Here is a 21047-nt window from a genome sequence, read left to right on the forward strand (position 1 = left end):
ACGTGGATACCCTTACCGATACTTTTATGCAATTACAAGGCCGAGTAAAGAATAAATACACCAAATTAATCAGAAAATCACAAAATAATGTTATACTACTAAATTTAAATTAAAAGTAAATAATGTTATACTACTAAATTTAAATCAAAAAAATTTAAGGGCACAAAGGGTGATATTGTTGTACATGTTGGCACTAATGATATTAAGAGTAGGAGACCAGCGGAATTACTTAACAAGTACAAGTCAATGCTGAAAAAAAGCTGTGAGTTAGGGTTGAATTTGAAAGTGTCTGCAATTCTGCCCAGAGGCGATAGGAGGGAGTATATGATGAGAGCCTTGTCGATCAATTTGGCCTTGGAGAGATTGTGCAAGGCTCAAGGGGTAGAATTTTTCTCAGCCTGGTCTCTGCTTGTTAACAGGAGAAACTTTTCTACAGGGATGAGATCCACTTAAATAGAAAGGGTGCAAGAATATTTGCTGATGCTATCAAGGCAGAGTTAGATGGATCAGAAAACTGCTAGCTTGGGGGGATACACAGACTAATAGATTAACAGTAGCCTCTGGCAGAGGTAAAAGTGATTCTTGCACTACTTCTATTGAAATGCAATTGAGCAGCAGCCTGGAAAGCAAGGCAATGGGGATTTTCAGGACTGCTGGGAGTCACAGTGGAACAAGTAAATACATGGGCTGTGTTAGGGTAACTAAGAGTAGAAACAGGTGCATGTATACTTGCATGTACACCAATGCTAGGAGTATAGTTAATAAATTCGATGAGCTTGAAGTGCTAGTTAAGACATCAAAGGCAGATATTGTTGGGATAGCAGACACGGTGTCACACAGACATAAGCAGTGCAGAACTGGAATTTGGGGAGAACAATGTATACAGAAAGGGAGGAGGGGTTATGCTGTTAGTTAAGAAACACATAAAATCTAAGGAAGTGCATCCAATTGATGTTGGTGTACAATGCAATGTTGAGTCTGTTTGGTGTGACATAAGCACTGGGAAAGGAAAAATGAGAGTAGGTGTGTATTGTTATAGGCCAAATGAGTTTTTATGAGTATAATGAGCAATTGTGCAGAGAAATAGAGTGGGGCAGTAAATCAGAGTGTCTTCTGGTGGATTTTAATTTCCCAGAGATTGACTGGAATTTGTGGGTTGGTCACTCACACACTAGCAAGGCTTTTGTGGATTTATTGGATGATCGCTTTCTAGAGCAGCATGTTCGGGAGGCAATTAGAGGGAGTAATACATTTGATCTGATTATCAGTAGTAATTCTTCATGCATCAGGAATCTGCAGATAAAGGAACCACTAGGTGGCAGTGATCACAGTGTGCTGAAGTGTGATTTACTCAACGAGGTAACTACCATCAAGGGTAAGGGAAGAGTTTTTGCTTTCGTAAAGGTGACTACGGTGGTCTGAGACAGTATTTAAATTCTATACGGTGGGTCCAACTGATGATGTTACCAACAGCAAATTCAAAATGGGAAGCATTCAAAGAATTAATCTTGGAAGCTACTAGGCTTTTCATACCAACAAAGAAATATTTTTCAAGATTTAGGCCTAAATGGATGTCAAATGAACTAATTAGACATGTGACAGAGAAGCAAAATGCATCGGATACATATAAATTAATGGGTGACATGGAAGCCTATGATAGATATAAGCTGGTCTGTAACCAAGTAACAAAGGAGATTAGGCAGGTAAAGGCAGATTATGAGAAATTCTTGGCAAAGGATGCAAAGAAAAACAGAAAAGAGTTCTTTACCTATGTAAACTCTAGAAGGAAAGGGATGAATCAGATTGGTCCACTTGATATCGATGGTTCAATTGTTGATCCTGCTCAGGTAGCTAACAAACTAAATTAATATTTTGCATTGACATTCACACATGAGGAGTTGTTCAGGGAGGGGAATGCGAGAGGTGTATTCAACTCTGGCAGTAACCCAGATAATCTTGTAATAACTGAGAGGAAAGTGGAGGAGAAATTGTTGAAGATAAACATAAGAAAGGCACCTGAGGTTAATGGAATCTATCCAGTTATATTAATGGAGGTGGCAAAGGAAGTAAGCAAACCCTTAGCCATAATTATGAGAGCTTCCCTAGACTCATGGGAGGTACCGATGGACTGGAGATGTGCAAATGTGACCCCAATCCACAAAGGAGGATCAAAGGGGGAGACAGGTAATTACAGACCTGTTAGTTTAACTTCTGTTCCAGGGAAATTAATGGTGACACTGGTTAAAGAAGCATTGCAGGATCATCTAGACAAGACTTCAGTTATAGCTCAGACACAGCATGGGTTTGTTAAGGGGAAGTCTTGTCTGACTAATTTGATTGGATACTATGATGTAGTCACAAAGGAACTGGATGCAAAGAATCACTTTGATATCATATATTTGGATCTTAGAAAGGCCTTTGATACTGTTGCACATGAAAGACTGCTGCACAAATTGGACCAGTGTGGCATTGGAAGCAAATGGATGCTATGGATAAAGGGATAGTTGAGTGGGAGAAGACAGAGAGTGGTAATCAATGGATACTGCTCTTCGTGGACTAATGTTATTAGTGGAGTCCCTCAAGGTTCAGTGTTGGGTCCATTGTTGTTTTCTGTATTTATAAATGATATTGATGATGGTATATCAGGCTTAATGTCCAAGTTTCCAGATGATACAAAGGTTGGCAGGGTTGTTAATGATACTAATGACAGTACACTGCTGCAACAGGATCTGGAAAAGTTGAGCAAATGGGCCGAGAGGTAGCAAATGAAGTTTAATATTGACAAACGTAAAGTACTATGTATGGGAAGCAGTAATCCCAGAGTAATGTATCAACTCTGTGGTACCACACTGACAGTGGTAGAGAATGAAAAGGACCTGGGAGTAATTGTGCAGGCAGATATGAAGTTTTCTAAGCAGTGCAGATGGTCTGTCTGCAAGAGTAGCTCATGGTGTCTTGTCAATGATATACAGGAATTTTTCTAGCAGGGATAGGGAGGTGATTATCCCCTTGTATAAGGCAATGGTCAGGCCACACCTTGAGTACTATATACAGGTCTGGAGGCCTCATTTTAAGAAGGATGTAGAGCTGTTGGAACGAGTATAAAGAAGGCAACAAGATTAGTGAACAGAACAAAGGGTTGCTCTTACGAAGAAAGGCTTATGTTTTGCAAATTACGGTGTCTGGAGACTAGGCACCTGCAAGGTGATCTGATTGAGGTGTATAAAGCCTTGAATTATTTGAGCATTCTCAATGCTGATGGGATTCTTCCTCTTGCTCAGAATAATCACCTGAGAGGGCATAAATTCAATTTGAGGAAAGACGGTTGTATGATAGATGTGCAGAAGTTTGCCCTTAGCCAGCGGGTGGTTGATTGCTGGAACAAACTTCCATCTGTCGTTATAGAAGTTGATAGCTTACATAGATTAAAGGCAGAACTTGACAAACATTTGGAGCGAGGGGATGGGTGAAATAAGAGTTTTTTTTGGCTGATGCTGTATAAGCTTGCTTTCTTGCATCATATGCCCTTTCTAATGCTAAGTAATGATATACTAATGATATCATAGAGAATTTTTGGTTGATATCGAAAAGAAAGGAAAAAATTCGAAAGATATTGAAAGGAAAGATATCGATATGCAAGTCCTATGTTTCTGTGGTAAAATATATACAGTACATTCAAAAAATTTCTGAAATTGCATACTGGTATTTAAATGGTTTTTGCTATGGCTATAAGGTTTCATGAGGCATTGAATGTTGACTTTCATGTACATGCATGCCAAGTGGGGACTGGCTCGACCACGTTATTCGTGTGTCACAGCTAATTGATTATTCAGTATTACAGTTTGAACAGCATGCTAACGTCAAGTTCTTCTTTAAACTTGGAAAAAGTGTACAGAATTGCTGCAGGCATTATAGAAAGTTTATGGAGACGATGTGGTTTGAAGAAAACAGCAGTTTACAAGTGGTTTAATTGATTTAACCCTCCTATTATGTTCGCATTTTGGTTACACTTATTGTGTTCGAATCAATATGACCCCGAGCGTCTGTGGGGGTCATTTTATTGGTGTTAAATTAATATGGCAGTAATGCGTTTACTAAATAATAAAAGAAATAAGAATATATGTAGCATTTATTGACCAAAAGTTTGTTTATGAATGGCAGTAATGGATAAACAATTGTTACATATATCTAAAAAACATAGTAGTTATATCATACATTTAGTTTTTAAGTCTTGGTAGTAGTAATGTACATGAGTTTTACATACGTATTTTGAGCAATTACAACATAGTATATTGGTTTTGTTTTCCTTTGAAGAGGGACAAAAATTACATCTTTTATGCTTATTTATGGTCGGCTGTTCCCTTGCTTTGGCAGTGTTGGTTGATGGTCGTGCCCTTCTAACCATTTCAGCAGGAATACTTCGAGGAAGGTGTTTTCTTTCTTGCAGTAAGGAAGCGATTAAGGAATTACCCAGTTCTTCAAGAAATAGTTGATGTTTTGTATGTTTGCCAGCACTCCAGGTTGGATTTATTTCGCAACACAGAACACAGGCATTGTAGGCAGAAACATCCATGATATTAGAAGAGATAGACATTGGCCATCTTTTAGTCTGTCGTCTGCATGTGTATGTTACAACCAACTTGTCTAAAGTATCTACAGCACCTTTGGTTTTATTATAATCTAAAATCATAAATGGATTTTTATGATCTTTATCACACACACACTGGAATCGTGGAAGGTGCTCATGAATGTTACATTTTTATTCCATTTCAGAATATAAGAAACTACTGTTGTGTTATTGTTGAAGTATAACTTTGATGAAAGGACTTCCTTCCTCTTGCAGACCAATTCGGTTGGCAGTTCAGGCTTGTTTTTTCGAATAGTGCCAAGCATGATAATATTTCTTTTCAATAGCATCTGCCCCAGTTCGTAAGATGTAAAAAAAATTATCACATGTTACGTTTTGCCCTTTTAGACCATAAGTAAGGTCTAGCACAACTATTTTACCTTGCCTTTTCTGGAGGTTCACCTTTTTTTCTGAGGTATACTTGCATGCAGGGCATCGAAACCGTAATTTTTTTCGTTCCGGTTCAATGAAAACACTAAATTTCGGTTCAGTTCCGGTTTCGCTCCTTCAGCCACTGTTGAACCGTTTTTTTTTCGCTCTGAGAATAAAATATTATAAACCTTCTGAAAATTTTTTATTATGTGTACCTTTTTTAATTACAATAAATTAAAATTCAATTTAATTATTAAATTGAATTTTAGAACAAAACTTGCGATATTAAAGAAATAATAATCAAAATATGAGATCGATTATTTAATTGTAAATATTAAGCATTTATTTTAGTTAGTTGCAAGTCACTGTTACACATAATTAGTAAAACATTCTCCATTTACACTTGAGTAAAACTGAATTGTTATTTAGGTACACTTTTAAAGTAATAGATGAATTTTTTCTATTACTTTAAATGAGAATGAGAATTCTCATTTAAAGTAATGAGTATTCTCATTCATGTATGTGAATCGACATTCGGAACGGAATAAATAACGGTTTTCGGTTTCAGTTCAGGTTCAAGAATTATAATTTTTCGGTTCAGATTCGGTTTTCACTCCGGAAAAAAATAATGGTTATTTTTGGTTTCGGTTCAGTTCCGGTTCGATGTCCTGCTTGCATGTTATATGCATAAGCGTTTACAGAATCGCATAAAGTCCAAATCTTGATTCTGTATTTGGCTGGCTTGTTGTCTATATACTGCCTAAATGGGCAATGGCCTCTAAAAGGTACCAGTTGCTCATCTACTGTTACATTTTTGTTAACATTATAGACCGTAGGTAGAATTGCAACCCATTCATCCCACAAGTCCCGTATGGCAGCTAATTTATCAGTCTGGCGCCGTTGTGATCGAGTTCCTTTATCGTCAAAGCAAATTATTGGCAAAATTACATGGAATCGTTGTAGGGATATCGTTGCCCTGAATATAGGGCGGCCTACATTTCCATCCCATAGGCTGGAGGTTGCCTCCCCATGAGATTTATACACTCCAGTTAAAAGCAGTAGGTTGAAATATGCTTCTAATTCAGTTACTGTTAGTTCTTGCAACTAGTCACCATAAATTTTTTTTCCTTCTAAATTTGACATCTTCAAATTTAAGTTTACAATTTTTGGCATAAAAAATAAACAGTAGGAGGATTTTATATCATATGTTCTAGATGTAGCGTACCTTGTTGGTCCAGGATTCAACGTAATAATATTTTCTGATGAAAATCTTCCTCGTTAATTAGGTGTGTTGCAGTTCCACACTATATTGCCATTTTTTGAGGTTACGTAATTAGCCACAACAGCTTCATCTGAAATCGTAGGTTCCACTTCTTTATCATTCAATTCACTATGCACCTCTGCTTCAGACAAATGTCCTCTACTTCAGAAGTACTATCATTACAATCAGAAGCATACAAAAGATTCTCAATTTCACTGTCCATCAACGATCTCTTAGTACACATCTTCAACAATTTCTTCCTACTGTTGTCTCTCAGAGTAGCACCAAGCTTGATGTTTACCAAGAAACTGGTACAGAAGTGCACATTGGCAGATATATGTGAGAAGGCACCAACAAGCCCCCACCAGCATCAACAGGCATCAACACTGCACACACATAACGGACATGTTGAAACTTGTTCAAGAAACATGGTAATGTAAGTTATTTCTATGAAAATAAAACAAAACCAATAAAATACAATAATTTATAATAATAATTCGCTTCTCGTTCCTTAAAAATTTTAACAAAACTGATTGTTGGGTCATATTGATCCGAGCACAATAAGTGTAACAATTACATTTATAAAAAAAACTATCTGTAAAATTTTTTTTTCAATCCAGGTACATCATTATTAGGGTAAATTAGTAAAAGTCATAGAGCGGAAACAAAATATTTAAAAAATATAAGATTTATAGGCATTAAAAGAATGCGACCAGGTCATATTGACCTGAACACAATAGGAGGGTTAAAAAAGGGAGGGGAAACACTAGAAGATGAGCCTAGCAGTGTACACCCTTTGACTTGTGTGAAATGATAGGCGAATGACTGTTGTTTAGATTGCTCATGAAGTTGGACTGTCTGTGCGGGCACAATCCTGATACAAGATTTAGTGATACATCATTTGTTTGAGATTTAGTGATACATCAAGATTTAGTGATACATCATTAGTGATACATCATTTTATACATCATTTAGTGATACATCATTGGCTTCAGTTCTACAAATTGCTGTATCTGGAGACTAAGCACCCATGGGGTGGCCTGATTGAGGTGTTTAAGGTTTTGAATGGATTGAACATGCTGAATGCTGATAGCATTCTTCCTCTTGCTCAGACTACACGCAGGAGGGGCATAAGTTCAAATCGAGGAAGGTTGTTTGCAGGATAGATGTATAGAAGTTTGTCTTCAGCCAGTGGGCATTGGTTACTGGAACAAATTTCCATCCGATGTGAAAATTTGAATTAAATTCAGGGAAGAATTAGACAAATTATTTGAGATGGACAGGCGATGTGGGAAGTTTTTTTTTTTTTTTTTTCTTTTCCCTGATGCTTTATAAGCTTGCTTTCTTACATTATTTAGTATTAGTATTATTACTATACTAATAGTAATAATTGCTGTTACTAATACTGATATTATTCTGGGATTGCTGCTACCAGAATTCAAGGTAATGCATATGATGCTATATTTGCATTTATCAGTGTTAAATGTCAATTGTCACTTCTCAGGCCATCTGTCTAATGTATTTAGATCTTGGTATAGCAGCATATCGTATTACTGTTGATAACCACACTATCGACCGTTGTTTTATTTTCAAATTTAGAAATTAAGCATAATATGCTTTATCATTAATAAATATTGAAAACAACAATTAGCCAAGCACCGAACCTTGGGGGATTTCATTAAAAACATTAGTCAAGGAAGAGCCCATCGATAACCACTCTTTGTTATCCCATACTCAACTATCCCTTTATTCATAGTAGTAACTTCCTAATGCCACACTGCTCCAGTTTGTACAGCAGTCTTTCATGTGAAACAGTATCAAAAGCTTCTGAAACCTAAGTATTTAATGTCAAAATTATTTTTTGAATCCAAGTCCTTTGTTATTGGATGATGGTAACAAGTCAAATTAGTCATACAAGATAACCCCCTAACAAATCCATGCTGTTATTCCCATATAAATGCATTCTTGTCTAGATAGGCTTGCATTACTTCTTTAACCAGTGATTTCATTATTTTCCCTGGAACAGACATTAAGCTAACAGTTGCCTTTATGAATTTTGTTGCCTTTATGAATTGGGGAGATATCCACACTTCTCCAGTAGGGACCTCTCCTGAATCCAAGGATGCTCTCATCATTATGGCTAAAGGTTTGCTTACCTTCTTTGCTGCTTGTTTGTTGTTGTTTGTTATTTGGTTTTTAGGAGCATTAGCAACTAAGGCCATATTGCTCCGGGGATATGCGGTGGTCATTCCCTGACCTTTCCACATCCTCCGTATTTGGTGGTGATGGGCTCGAACCCCAGTCTAATCAAGAAGCGTGTGCTATGCACTACTGCTCCTTCCCACCTGGCTAGGGAGACGCCTCTTCTTTGCTGCCTCCCTTAATATAATCGGATAGATTTTATCTGATGTACTTCTGGTATCTCTAGGCCTAAAAAATTCTTCACATGTGAATATAGTTGCCGAATATCTCTTCGGTGTGTCAGCTACCTGAACAGCATTATCAACAGTTATACTATTTGAATCTAATGGACCAATGTGATTCATCCCTTTCCCTCTAGTGTTATCTTTGCTACTTTAAATTCTTTGCCAGAAACATCATTTTTTTTTTTTTTTTTTTTTTTTTTTTAACGAAAACTTCAAACACGAAAGGTATTAGAATCTATAGTACTTAGCACTGAGTGTGAGTTTAATGCTGAAAAAAGAGAAGATACTTGTTGATTTTAGACTTGAATTTCTGAAGATTATAATTTTCAGGAAATACATGTGAAGGAAGGTTGTTCCCAAAAACAGAAATTGAAGGGATAAATGAGAAAGTGCAAAAGTTGGTTCTGTGAATTTAAAGTCGGACAGTAAATGGATACTGACTGGTTGCAGCATGTGTTTGGATTGATTTTCATGAGAAAGGGGAATTATAGATGCCAATTCAGAAAAAAAGTGCCCGCATGGATGTATCTGTAGAAAAGGGATGCAGTAGAAACAAAATGTCTGTGAAACAGATAGTGGACAGACTTTGTAAGAGATAACTCATGGGACAGATAGTGGACAAACTTTTAAAGAGATGAGTCATTAATTAACCTGACTGTTCTCTTTTGAATGGAGTCTAGAAATCAGAGAGAGAGAGAGAGAGAGAGAGAGAGAGAGAGAGAGAGAGAGAGAGAGAGAGAGAGAGAGAGGTTTTGGGTGCACTATCTTAGATGTGGGAACAATATTCCATGGTAGGACAGATTAGAGATTTGTACAGAGTGAGTTGTTGTTCAGAAGAACAGTAATGCCAAGAGTGAAATAAAAAAGCTAGTTTTTTTAGATGTAATGAAAGCAATATTTGTTATATGCTTATGCCAATAGAGATCAGAAATCAGGGTAATCCCTAACAGGGATATATGATCTTATCTAGAGCTCTGAGTGTCACAAAAGATAAGCATAGGAGCAATAGAATCCTTTTTGCAAAATATTAGCCATGACCGAGTTTTTGAAGGATTAAATTAACTATATTATCTTTTCCCCATTAGAGTATTACCCGGAGATCAGCATTTAAGGAATTGGTGGTGGATATTTGCGAAGATGAAGCTGTTTGTGCACATCAAGGTTTTTCAAACTATAAGTTGAAATGTAATGTGCTTTCATCAGAAAAACTATGGGTTGCATTTCCAGTCAGTGGAAAAAATATACAAGAGGAAAAGAGTGGGAAAAAGAACTGAACCTTGGGGAACACCAGCATTAGTGGAAAAGTTAGGAGACAGAATGCCATCTACCATCACCAGCAGTGAGTAGTCAGAGAGAAAACTGGCAGCTTGTTTAGAAGATGTTTATGCCAAAAATTATGAAAGCCCTTAGAAATGTGAAGAGCAACTTCTTCAGTTTCACCAATATTTTCTGTTGAATTTGGCCATAGATGGGTAACATAAGCTACTATATCACCAATAGGTTGAAACTGATGGAATCCACATTGGTGATTATTTATCAGATGGTAGGTTTCGAGATAATTTAGGAGTTGGCAGTTAATGGATTTCTCCATTACTTTGAAAAGAGGTAAGTGCGATGGGACAATAATTGGACAGGAGGCATTTCTCATCCTTTTTAGGAACTGGCTGAATATGAGCAAATTTCCAAGCAGAAGGAAAAACACTAGTACAAAGGGTACTAGGAAAGTTTTGCAATACAGCTTTGTTTATTTAATTTTTTCAAAGTAATTTCCTCTACATTCAATACACCTCTCCATCCTCCGAAACCAATCTTTAAACCAGTTCTGCCAAGTTTCACTAGGGAGTAAAGCACACTCGTTCTCCCAAGCCCGTAGAAGGTCCTCATCACTGGAAAACCGCCTCCCTTTTAGCTTCATTTTCACATGCGGGAACAGTGCAAAGTCGCAGGGAGCAAGGTCTGGACTGTAGGGAGGGTGCTCGCGAAGTTTCAGTCCTGTCGTGGTCAAATATTCGGTGCAGGCTTTGGCGCGATGAGCTGCAGCATTATCGTGATGGAGGTACCAGGTGTCCATTCTTGACTTTGGCCGCAGGTTCTTCATAGATCCAATGACTTTAGGCAGGAATTGTTCAGTATACCACTTAGCTGTGACTGTCTTCTGCGTGTCCAAAACGACACGTTCCACAATTCCACTCGATTTGAAAAATACAGCTATCATTTTCTTCTTTACAGATCGGGATTTTCTGACAATTACGGGTGTGTCGTCATCATCAAAGACCCAAACTTTGTTTTGAGCCTTGGTCGGCAGATCGTAATAGTACAGCCAAGTCTCGTCACCTGTCACGATGTTGTTCACATACCGAGATTGTCCCTTATCAAACTTTTTTAACATCTCCCGGCACCAAGTCACACGTCGTGTCATCTGCTCTTCAGTCAGTTGATGCGGCACCCAGAGAGAGAACAAAGTTTCTTCACGTGCAAATGATCTTGCAGAATCGAACGAATTGCTGGTGCATTTAGGCCCAAAGTATCCTCTATCTGTTGGTAGGTCACTCGCCTGTTTTCGTCAAGCATTTTCCTCACAGCAGTAACGTTTTCCTCCGTAACTGACGTTCGTGGCCTTCCCGGCCTCTCAGAATCCTCCAGAGTGAAATTTCCCCTTTGGAATTCTCTATACCACATGAATATCGTTGTACGATGTGGACAATCATCATCTAGTGCAAGAGTCATTTCTTCTAAGCACTGGTCTATGGTTAAACCACGCACGAAATTATACTGCAAAACTGTCCTTATCTCATTTCGTGACCACGATGCCATCGCAAGCACTTTACACTCTCACTACTAATGAATAACTGAGCCCATCGACTTGGCGCAGCGGCTACTATGCACGTATGAACATGTCTCAACATGCAGCAACAAGCAGCTTCCTGTGATTCATTGTTGCGTCATATTGCAAAACTTTCCTAGTACCCTTTGTAGAATAATAAAGTGTGAAAAGGTGACATAGAACAGGAACAAGCTCAGGAGCACAGGTTTTGAGAACAAGGGAAATGCCATCAGGACCTGGAAGTTTCTTGGCATCATGATTGTTAAAAATTCTTCTGATATCCTTTTGACAGAAGACATTAAAGTGGAGTGTTCTGCAAATGGTAGGTTGTGGTGGTGCACAAGACTGTCAGTACAAGAGTTGGTTGTTCGGAATTTTTTTTTTTGTTGGCACAAAAGCAACTTTGGTCATATTGTGCCAATACAAGAGCCAATACAATACAAAAGTAGGTTTCATTAGTTGGCTTTATCTTCAGGTGAGGTGGCAATAGAACAATTGGGTTTTAACAGGGGTGGGAATAGTTTTAACAGTAGCTTTGGCAATAGACCAGAACGTTCAACTATCATCTACAATCTGCCTTGCATATACATATTTAAAGGTAACCATTATGCAGGGCTGTGCCTGGGTAATTTACTACCCAGAACAGACACTTCATATTCTCCTCTGTACAACTTTTAAAATTTATTTTATTTTTGTCCTAGGAAAAATACACCCTATAATTGACATATTATGTAAATATAAAATCTATCACCAATAAAATTTTGCAGCTTTTTATTAGGGCTATAGTTATCCAATCCCAGATGTGAGGAATCCTCTCACTCCCAAGTTATTCTAGGTTCTTATCCCGCACAGTATCTATATTGATCTTAAATTGGATATAGAACTAAGAGCACTCATTGAGGGTAAATGATTAATGCATAGCATACACATTCTTGTAATATAAGGTGTGGTGTTGATATTTTTTGTTATTTATATATTTGGCTGCCTTTGTGTGTGAATAATATTGATTTTTTTTTTTTTCCACAGAACCACTCCACAAGTAGTGTTTTGGCAATGGATTAACCAATCGTTTAATGCTGTTGTCAATTATACCAATCGTAGTGGTGATTCACCAATCCCTGTTTCGTAAGTTGTTTTCCTTGTATATTTAACAAAATACTTAGTGTACGAAAAGTTCACACTCATGTGCAGATTTTATTATAATTAAATCTTTATTTTAAATTTTATTTTTATTTCAGCATTTATCGTTATTTCAGTTTTTACACAGGCATAGTATCTTGGTACTTGAGCTAAACTAACGTTATGGTGGTTAGTTTAGTTTATAGCTTCATAGAATTTTTCCTGGCAACCCAAAGGTCGCGGGTTCGATTCCCGCCTCGGGCTTGGATCAAAGTACTGCAAAAACCTTGGGAGTGCAATATGGCCACAGAAGCCGATATGCCAACAACTACCAAATCAAATCAATCATAGAATTTTTTGAGAGTCTCTCTCTCTCTCTCTCTCTCTCTCTCTCTCTCTCTCATAGTAGATTATAGATACACTTGTTGGAAAATGCCATGTTTCTACATGTAAGAATTGTTGGAAAACTTCTGTGTTACGTTCATAGGCTTCATGTTGTTCTTGCCTGTCTGATTTACTTGATTTATTAACAAATGAAGGGTGATATGGTTTCATTCTGGAACATTGTGATCTGTGGTGAGGTTGGTAATGATACTCCATGTTCCTCTGATTGCTTTAAAAATAATTTATTTGTTGAACACTCCATAGCACTGATACATCTTGATATTGTTTGCTTACATCGTTGTCTTCCATCATATATTGGTTTTTGCAATTTGTCACTTGTTTGGAGAGGTCTGGATTCAAATCCTCAACAGAGGAATTCTTAAAGGCCTCTTCATTTGGGGCTGTAGTTATTCAATTTAATATGTGGGGAATAACTCCCCCCAGTTATTCTGTTTTTTAGTCTTCACAATCATCTGTATATTGGACTCTGAATACACACTTAATACACAGAAAATCATATGAACTAGAGGAACTTGTACACTATAGTATAATTACCTAGTACACTGAAAATTCCCAAGTAGAGTTGTATTGGCAGTTATTCCTAAGAATGATATGTACTTAATAAACTACTTTCAAACTGCTTCTTCTCCCAGTGCAATACTGTATTCTGTGGTGGTGCTGTCTTTGGTGGCAACACTGAATATTGCATTGAAATCATATTGTATATTTCATGGTTTAGTAGTGTGGCCTTCATGAACCCATGTGTTCATCACTCATCACTATTCTTTTTATCAAGCATAAGTGGACTTGGTTGGCCTTTGCTCATGTAGCTTTTCTTTCTACTTGGAACACAGTAATTGCCATTAAGAGATTGCACATGTAACACATTTAGATAACACACATACAGATGACATCTACATTTATCCCAAATTGGGGAGGATTAACATGACTCTTTGAAGACCCTGCACGATATCTTAGTTTTTCCTAATTCCTTCTCAGTACCTTCAAATTAGCTCTTATTTACTTATTCATATTTTTTCTTCCTGCTTATTGCTTATCTTTAATTTTTGAAATTGCATATTTTTAAAAAATATTTGGATGATACCGAAAGATGACATTAAAATAATAATAGGTGAGCTACTTAACTTTAAAATTTTATTTATATGTACTAAAACTGAAGTACTTTGCAAAGTTTTATATGCTACTGAACAGCTGTTTTTACAGATTTTTTTCCTTCTACTCCTTACTTCATGGCAGATACAAAACGGATTTTGAACAAAATATGTATAAAACAAAATAAGGAATGCAGAACTTGAAGATAGTGAGCAGAATGTGCAGAAAAAAAAAAAAAAACATGGTTTGTATTAGGGCCATCCCAGGCACCTCCATAGCCAGGTGGGCAGGAGCAGCAGTGCGTAGCACACGCTTCTTGATTAGACCAGGGTTCAAGCCCGTGAACACCAAATACGGAGGATGCGGAAAGGTCAGGGATTGACCACCACATATCCCCGGAGCAATATGGCCTTAGTTGCTAATGCTCCTAAAACCCAAACAACAACAAGGACCAGCCCAAGAATTATTTCTACCCACGTGTATTATGTCTGTAAATTGCATGTGTTAGATGAATTACCTCATTTATCCAGTACAGGCAGGACAGGAAGTGGGATGGAGTTATGCTCTTGGTTAAGAAGAAAAAGAATCTAAGCAGTGAACCTAATTCATGCAGGTGGCCTGTGCAATGTTGAGTTAATTTGGCATGATATAAGCACTGGATAAGCAAAAATGAAAGTAGGCATATATTATAGGTCAAATGAGTGATGAATAGAACAAAGAGCCGTATGGACAAATAGAGTAGGCCAGCAAATCAAAATGTCTTATAATGGGGGATTTAACTTTGATTGGAACTTGTGGGTAAGGAGCTCACACAAGAAGCTGAGCTTTTCTGAATGTACAGTCAGTCCTCATATAGCACGATAGTTGTGTTCCTAGAAACCCTCGTGCAATGCAAAATCGTGCAATATAAACAACAGGCCATATGGGAAAAATAGGGTTAGGTGCCGACCACCCAAGATTGAACACACATTTGTAGCCAAAACATTACCAAACTCAATAAATAATCGTAATAAAATACTTACGTATTTTATTACGACTATTACGTAATAAAATATTGCTAATGCTTTTGCTTCTATCGTAAGCAAACTTGTTTTTTGTTTGATTTTCTATCCAAACAGATGATAGCCGTTCCATCTCTCCAATTCTTTGTGTCTTAATCTAATGGATTTTAATTACACTTTGAGTTGTTCTTGCTGTGAAAGTTGTTTTTATTTTCTCTGCATTCTTTGTAATTCTCGGCATTGCCTCATTTAGGTCTGTAGCACGTGCAATATCACACAGTCTTTCATTTCGCTCAAAGCGTTTCACAATTTCATATTTTTTCTCTATCGACAGAGGCAGACTGGTCATAAGCCTTACCAGGGAAACCCCGGAGGCTGGTGTGATTTTGGTCATAAATCATAGTATGAGGCCACTAATAATTTTCCCAGGTAAGAATTTTTGACCCAGTCCGCCTCTGTTTATCGATATTGCTTTTCTTTTTCTCTCTGAATCTGCAGTGTCTTCACCAGGACACTTCCTTTTCACACCTTTTAAATATTTTACTCATTTTTAGGGAATAAAGCACAATTACAAAACGAGGAGGCACGCTTGATACACATAAACAAAGCTGCACGTGTGTAGCAACTGAATAAACAACACCGTAAAGGCAGAGATACACTATTAACACCTCACATTTCTAGGGGTTACTACCATAAAACAATAAAAACAATTTCCAGTTGCGTTTCTGCTAGTGGAATCTGTTATAAACTGGTAGTAAATTCGATCTAATTGCATTTGCGATTATACCGATAGCTGGAATTGTGTTGGTTTTTACGTTATTATGGTGAAATGTGTTTCCCCTTCACTGATATAAAAAACATAAATACATTTTCAGAATCTTCTCTTCGTTCCTATCGTGTTGCGTTTGGTTGGGATGATTCTGCGTTCGACTGCCATTTCTTGTAAACACAAAGGCGAATCGTGCATAAGCGAATTCGGTTTGTGTTATATAAGATATCAGTCACCTATTTATAAATCGTGTATGATCGAATTCGTGTAGTGTAAACACGTGTTATACAAGGACTGACTGTATTAGATGAGTGCTTTCTATATCAGCATGTTAGACAGGCAATAAGGGAAAGCAGTTTTTTGATCTAGATCAGTATTGATAATAATTCATGCATTAAGGATCTCCAGATAAAGGCCACTAGGGAGCAGTGATCATAATATATTAATGTGGGTTTTACTTAAAGATATAACTACAAATGTAACATAAAGGTGACTAATATGGCCTTAAATAGTATTTAAATTCTTTTCACTGGAACCTACTGAAGGCTTTACCAGCTGTGAATCCTAAATGAGAAGTATTCAGGGAAGTAATCATAGAAGTACTAAGCTTTTTATACCAACCAAGAGATATTGTTCAAGGTTTAGGCCTAAATGGATGTTAGATAAACTGATGAGACTAGTGGAAGAGTGAAAAATGCATAGGATGATTATAAATTATCAGGGGATGCAAAAATTTATAGTAAGTACAAACTGAATTACAACCAAGTGCACAAGGGGGTTGGCAACTTAAGACAGATTATGAGAAGTTTTTGTCTAAGAATTCTTTGCATTAGAAGTATTTTGCATGTATATTAACATGTGAAAGAGTTTTCAGGAATGAGAATATGAGTAGTATACCAGGTTATAACTGGGAGCTAAATGATTTTATGATAATTGAGAAGAGAAAGTGGAAGATAAATTGAAAGCTAAAAGTAAACAAGGCACCTGGGCTAATGGAATCTATCCAGTTATATTAAAAGAAGCAGCAAGAGAGGTAAGCAAAGCTTTGGCCATAGTTATGAGAGCATCCTTAGATTTAGGGGAGGTATCTGTAGACTGGAGATCAAAGAGGGCAACATGAGTAATTGATTGGAATTGTTAACAAGGCCTGTAAGCTTGAGTTCTGTTCTTGGGAAAATAATGGAGTGAGTGTTTAAAGTACTGCCGAATCATCCTGATAGGAATGAATGTGGAAATCACAACATGGATTTGTTAAGGGGAGACCTGTTTTGACTAATCTGATTAGCTACTATGACCCAGTAACAAAGGAATTGAACCAGGATGTGTCTGCCAGGAGAAACTATTAATGATGCCACCAACAGATTGTCAGATTTTAAGGGGGGGGATAAAGAGAATATTATTATTCATGTGGGGACTAATGACATTAAGCATACACGGTCTGATGATTTGTTAGACAAATATAGGACCATGCTGAAGAAATGCCGCGAGTTAGGTCCCAATGTCTGTGTCTGCAATTCTGCCCAGGCATGATAGGAGAGATTATATGCTGAAAGCCTTGTGGATTAACTTAAGACTTGAAGGACTCTGCAAGACTTTTGGGGGGAAATTTCTATCAGCTTGACCTGCACTTGTAGGTAGAAGGAATCTGTTTTGTAGAGACAGGATACATTTAAACAAAGATGGTGCAAGAGGTTTTGCCAGTATTATTGAGGATACATTAAAGGTTCACGGGAACTACTAGTTTGGGGGGGGGGGAAGAGTAATATAGATACACATTTATCTGATAATATTGGTCAAATTAATTCTTGCACATACCTCAAGAGTTCTTATTTGTTATCACAATAGAACATATTAGCAAGATGTTCTGAGGGCAGAAATGTTTAAAATGAGCAGGCAGCTAATACCAGGGAAGCGAGCTTAAATAACTTTAAGGGGTGTGTCAGGATAGTTAACTATACAAGAACATAAAGTCTTAATTGTTTGTACAGTAATGTCAGAAGTGTCGTTAAAACATGAATTTGAACTGCTCGTTAGGACAAATAATGCTGACATAATAGAGCTTATGGAAATGTGGTGCCACCCGGAGATAGGGGACGACAAGTTTTTTTGCTTTAGTCCACCTGGGGAACAGTAATCCCAAAACTATACACTTGGCGGAGTTGAATTAAAGCTCGTAGTGGAGGAAAGGGACTTGGGTGTTACGATACGATCAGACTTTAAGTTCTCTGAGCATTGTAGACAGGTTGCAAGGAAGGCCCATGGTGTCCTATCGATGATGTATCAAACAATTGTTAGTAGAGATAAGGACGTCATAATCCCATTGTATAAGGCTATTGTTAGACCACGCTTTGAATACTGTGTTCAGGTATGGAGACTGCACCTAAAGAAAGACATTGTTCTTCTTGAAAGGGTCCAGCGCCAGTAACTCGCCTGGTGAGATCTGCAAAACGGCATCCATATGAGGAAAGATTTTGAATATGTGGGTTGCAGAGCTTAGAAACTAGACTCCTTAGAGGAGACTTGATTGGGGTGTTTAAGGCTCTGAGAGGCAAAAGCAAAATGAATGAGGACGAAATTTTCACGGTTATAAATGATTCTAGAACTTGGGGTCATAATTTCAAGTTAAGGGTAGAGATGTTTAAACTGGATTGTAGGAAGTTTTATTTTAGCCAGTGAGTTATAAATTACTGGAATAAGTTACCTAAATGATTTTGTAATAACTGAGAGCAAAGTGGAGGAGAAATTGTTGAAGTTAAATATAAGAAAGGCACCTGGGGTGGATGGGATCTATCCAGTTATATTAAAGGAGGCGGCAAAGCAACTAGGCAAACCCTTAGCCATAATTATGAGAGCATCCTTGGACTCAGTGGAGGTCCCCACGGACTGGAGATGTGCAAATGTATCCCCAATTCACAAAGGGGGATCGAAGGGTGACACGATTAATTACAGACCCGTTAGTTTAACTTCTGTTCCAGATAAAATAATGGAGTCACTGGTTAAAGATGCATTGCAGGATCATCTAGACAAGACTGCAGCAATAATTCAGACACAGCATGGGTTTGTTAAGGGAAAGTCTTGTCTGACAAATTGGATAGGATATTATGATGTGGTTACAAAGGAACTGGATGCAAAAAATAATTTTGATATCATATATTTGGATTTCAGGAAAGCTTTTGACACTGCTGCGCATGAAAGACTATTGTACAAATTGGAGCAGAATAGTATTAAGGGTAAGTTGCTACAATGGATAAAAGGATGGTTGAGTGGGAGAAGACAGAGGGTGGTAATTAATGGGTGCTGCCCTTCGTGGACTAATGTTATTAGTGGAGTCCCACAGGGTTCGGTGTTGGGTCCTCTGTTGTTTTGTATATTTATCAATGATATTGATGAAGGTATATCAGGCTTATTGTCGAAGTTTGCAGATGATACAAAGGTTGGCAGGGTTGTTAATTACAGTAATGGCAGTGTGGTACTGCGACAGGATCTAGATAATTTTGGCAGATGGGCTAAGAAGTGGCAACTGAAGTTTAACCTTGACAAATGCAAAGTACTGCATATGGGTAGAAGTAACCCCAGAGAAACATACCAACTGTGTGGTACTACACTTAAGGTGGTAGAAAATGAAGACCTGGGAGTAATTGAGGTGTATAAGTCAGATATGAAGTTTTCTGAGCAATGCAGACAGGCTGCCAAAGCAGGTCATGGGGTTTTGTCAATGATATATAGGAATTTTGCTAGCAGGGAAAAGGAGGTGATTGTCCCTCTGTATAAGGCAATGGTCAGGCCACACCTTGAGTACTGCGTACAGGTCTGGAGGCCTCATTTTAGGAAGGATGTAGATTTGCTTGAGCATGTAAAGAGAAGGGCAACAAGATTGGTGAGGAGAATGAAGGGATCCTCTTACCAAGAGAGGCTTAAGTTCTGCAAATTGCAGTGGCTGGAGACTAGGCACCTGTGCAGTGATCTGATTGAGGTGTATAAGGCCTTGAATGGGTTGAGCACGCTGAATTCTGATGGGATCCTTCCACTTGTTCAGATTACGAACCTGAGGGGGCATAAATTCAAATTAAGAAAAGATAGATATAGAATAGATGTGCAGAAATTTGCCAGCTAGCGGGTGGTTAATTGCTGGAACAAACTTCCATCAGTCATTGTGGAAGTTGATAGGTTAAATAAATTTAAGGAGGAACTGGACAGGCATTTGGAGGGAATGGTGTGATTTTTTTTTTTTTTTTTTTTTTTTGGCTGATGCTGCATAAGCTCATACACTTGATTTCTTGCATCACATACCACTACTACATGGGTGGTAGAGGCTGACAGTTTGGAGAAATTCAAAGGTCGGCTGGATAATTACCTTGGGAGGAGGGAAATGCTTAGGTTGTCCATTTCCCTTTCTCTTATTTATTATTTATTATTTTTTTAATTTTATTATTATTATTATTATTTTATTCTTATTATTTTGTTTTTTTTATTTTTTTGTTATTTATTTATTATTTTTTTATTTTTTGGCTGGTGCAGCATAAGCCATAGACTTCCTTGCACCATTTGGCCATTGCTGATACTAATACTAACTGAATGAAAACAAAACTATGATCTTAGTCAAATAGGAAATGTTATTCTTTTCCTCATTATTCTTTGATATGCCTCAAAATTATGCTGTGAATGCTAAAGGCTAAAGAAATGAAGGTCATTATTACGTATTAGAAAAGCAGCATATCATTGTGATGTTATGCATAACTTCCGATGGCCAATGGTTGCCCCCATATATGCTTTTAAATTGCAAAATGATACCAAAGAATGAGATCTACCCCAAAGATCTAAAAATATTTCTTTGCTAAATGCCTAAGGGTATGAAGGAGCTTGTTTATGCATGGGTACTGCACTTACGTCATTTCTACTACCCAGGTAGTATGAAAGCATCATCTAATTATATCTCATATTGTGAATACCTTCACAACGAGTTGCCATGGTATTGCACTACCTCGAATAAGTAACACTTCACCTATGGAGAAGACTAATGTTACTTATTCTCAGCGGATACCACCATCCGGACGGCACTTTGGAAGCTTGTTGGCTTACTCATCGGTGGGCGGGCATGTACCCTGTTGTTGCAATAGTGACAACCCAGTTATGAAGTATCTCATCCACAAT

General features: G+C 37.5%; 1 protein-coding gene across 4 annotated transcripts in view; it reads left to right on the forward strand.

The window, feature by feature from the left end:
• Nucleotides 1–21047, forward strand: part of Sfxn1-3 (Sideroflexin-1-3) — a 144239-nt gene that overhangs the window by 52875 nt on the left and 70317 nt on the right. For all 4 annotated transcript variants that reach the window (XM_090384247.1, XM_090384246.1, XM_090384245.1 and 1 more), the window contains one exon: nt 12537–12635. In XM_090384247.1, the coding sequence (XP_090240373.1) occupies nt 12537–12635 (99 nt within the window). The remainder of the gene's footprint in view (nt 1–12536; nt 12636–21047) is intronic.

Source organism: Mastigoproctus giganteus, chromosome 11, assembly GCF_048544385.1.
Source record: "Mastigoproctus giganteus isolate SK-2022 chromosome 11, ASM4854438v1, whole genome shotgun sequence".
In the NCBI taxonomy this organism is placed as follows: domain Eukaryota; kingdom Metazoa; phylum Arthropoda; class Arachnida; order Uropygi; family Thelyphonidae; genus Mastigoproctus; species Mastigoproctus giganteus.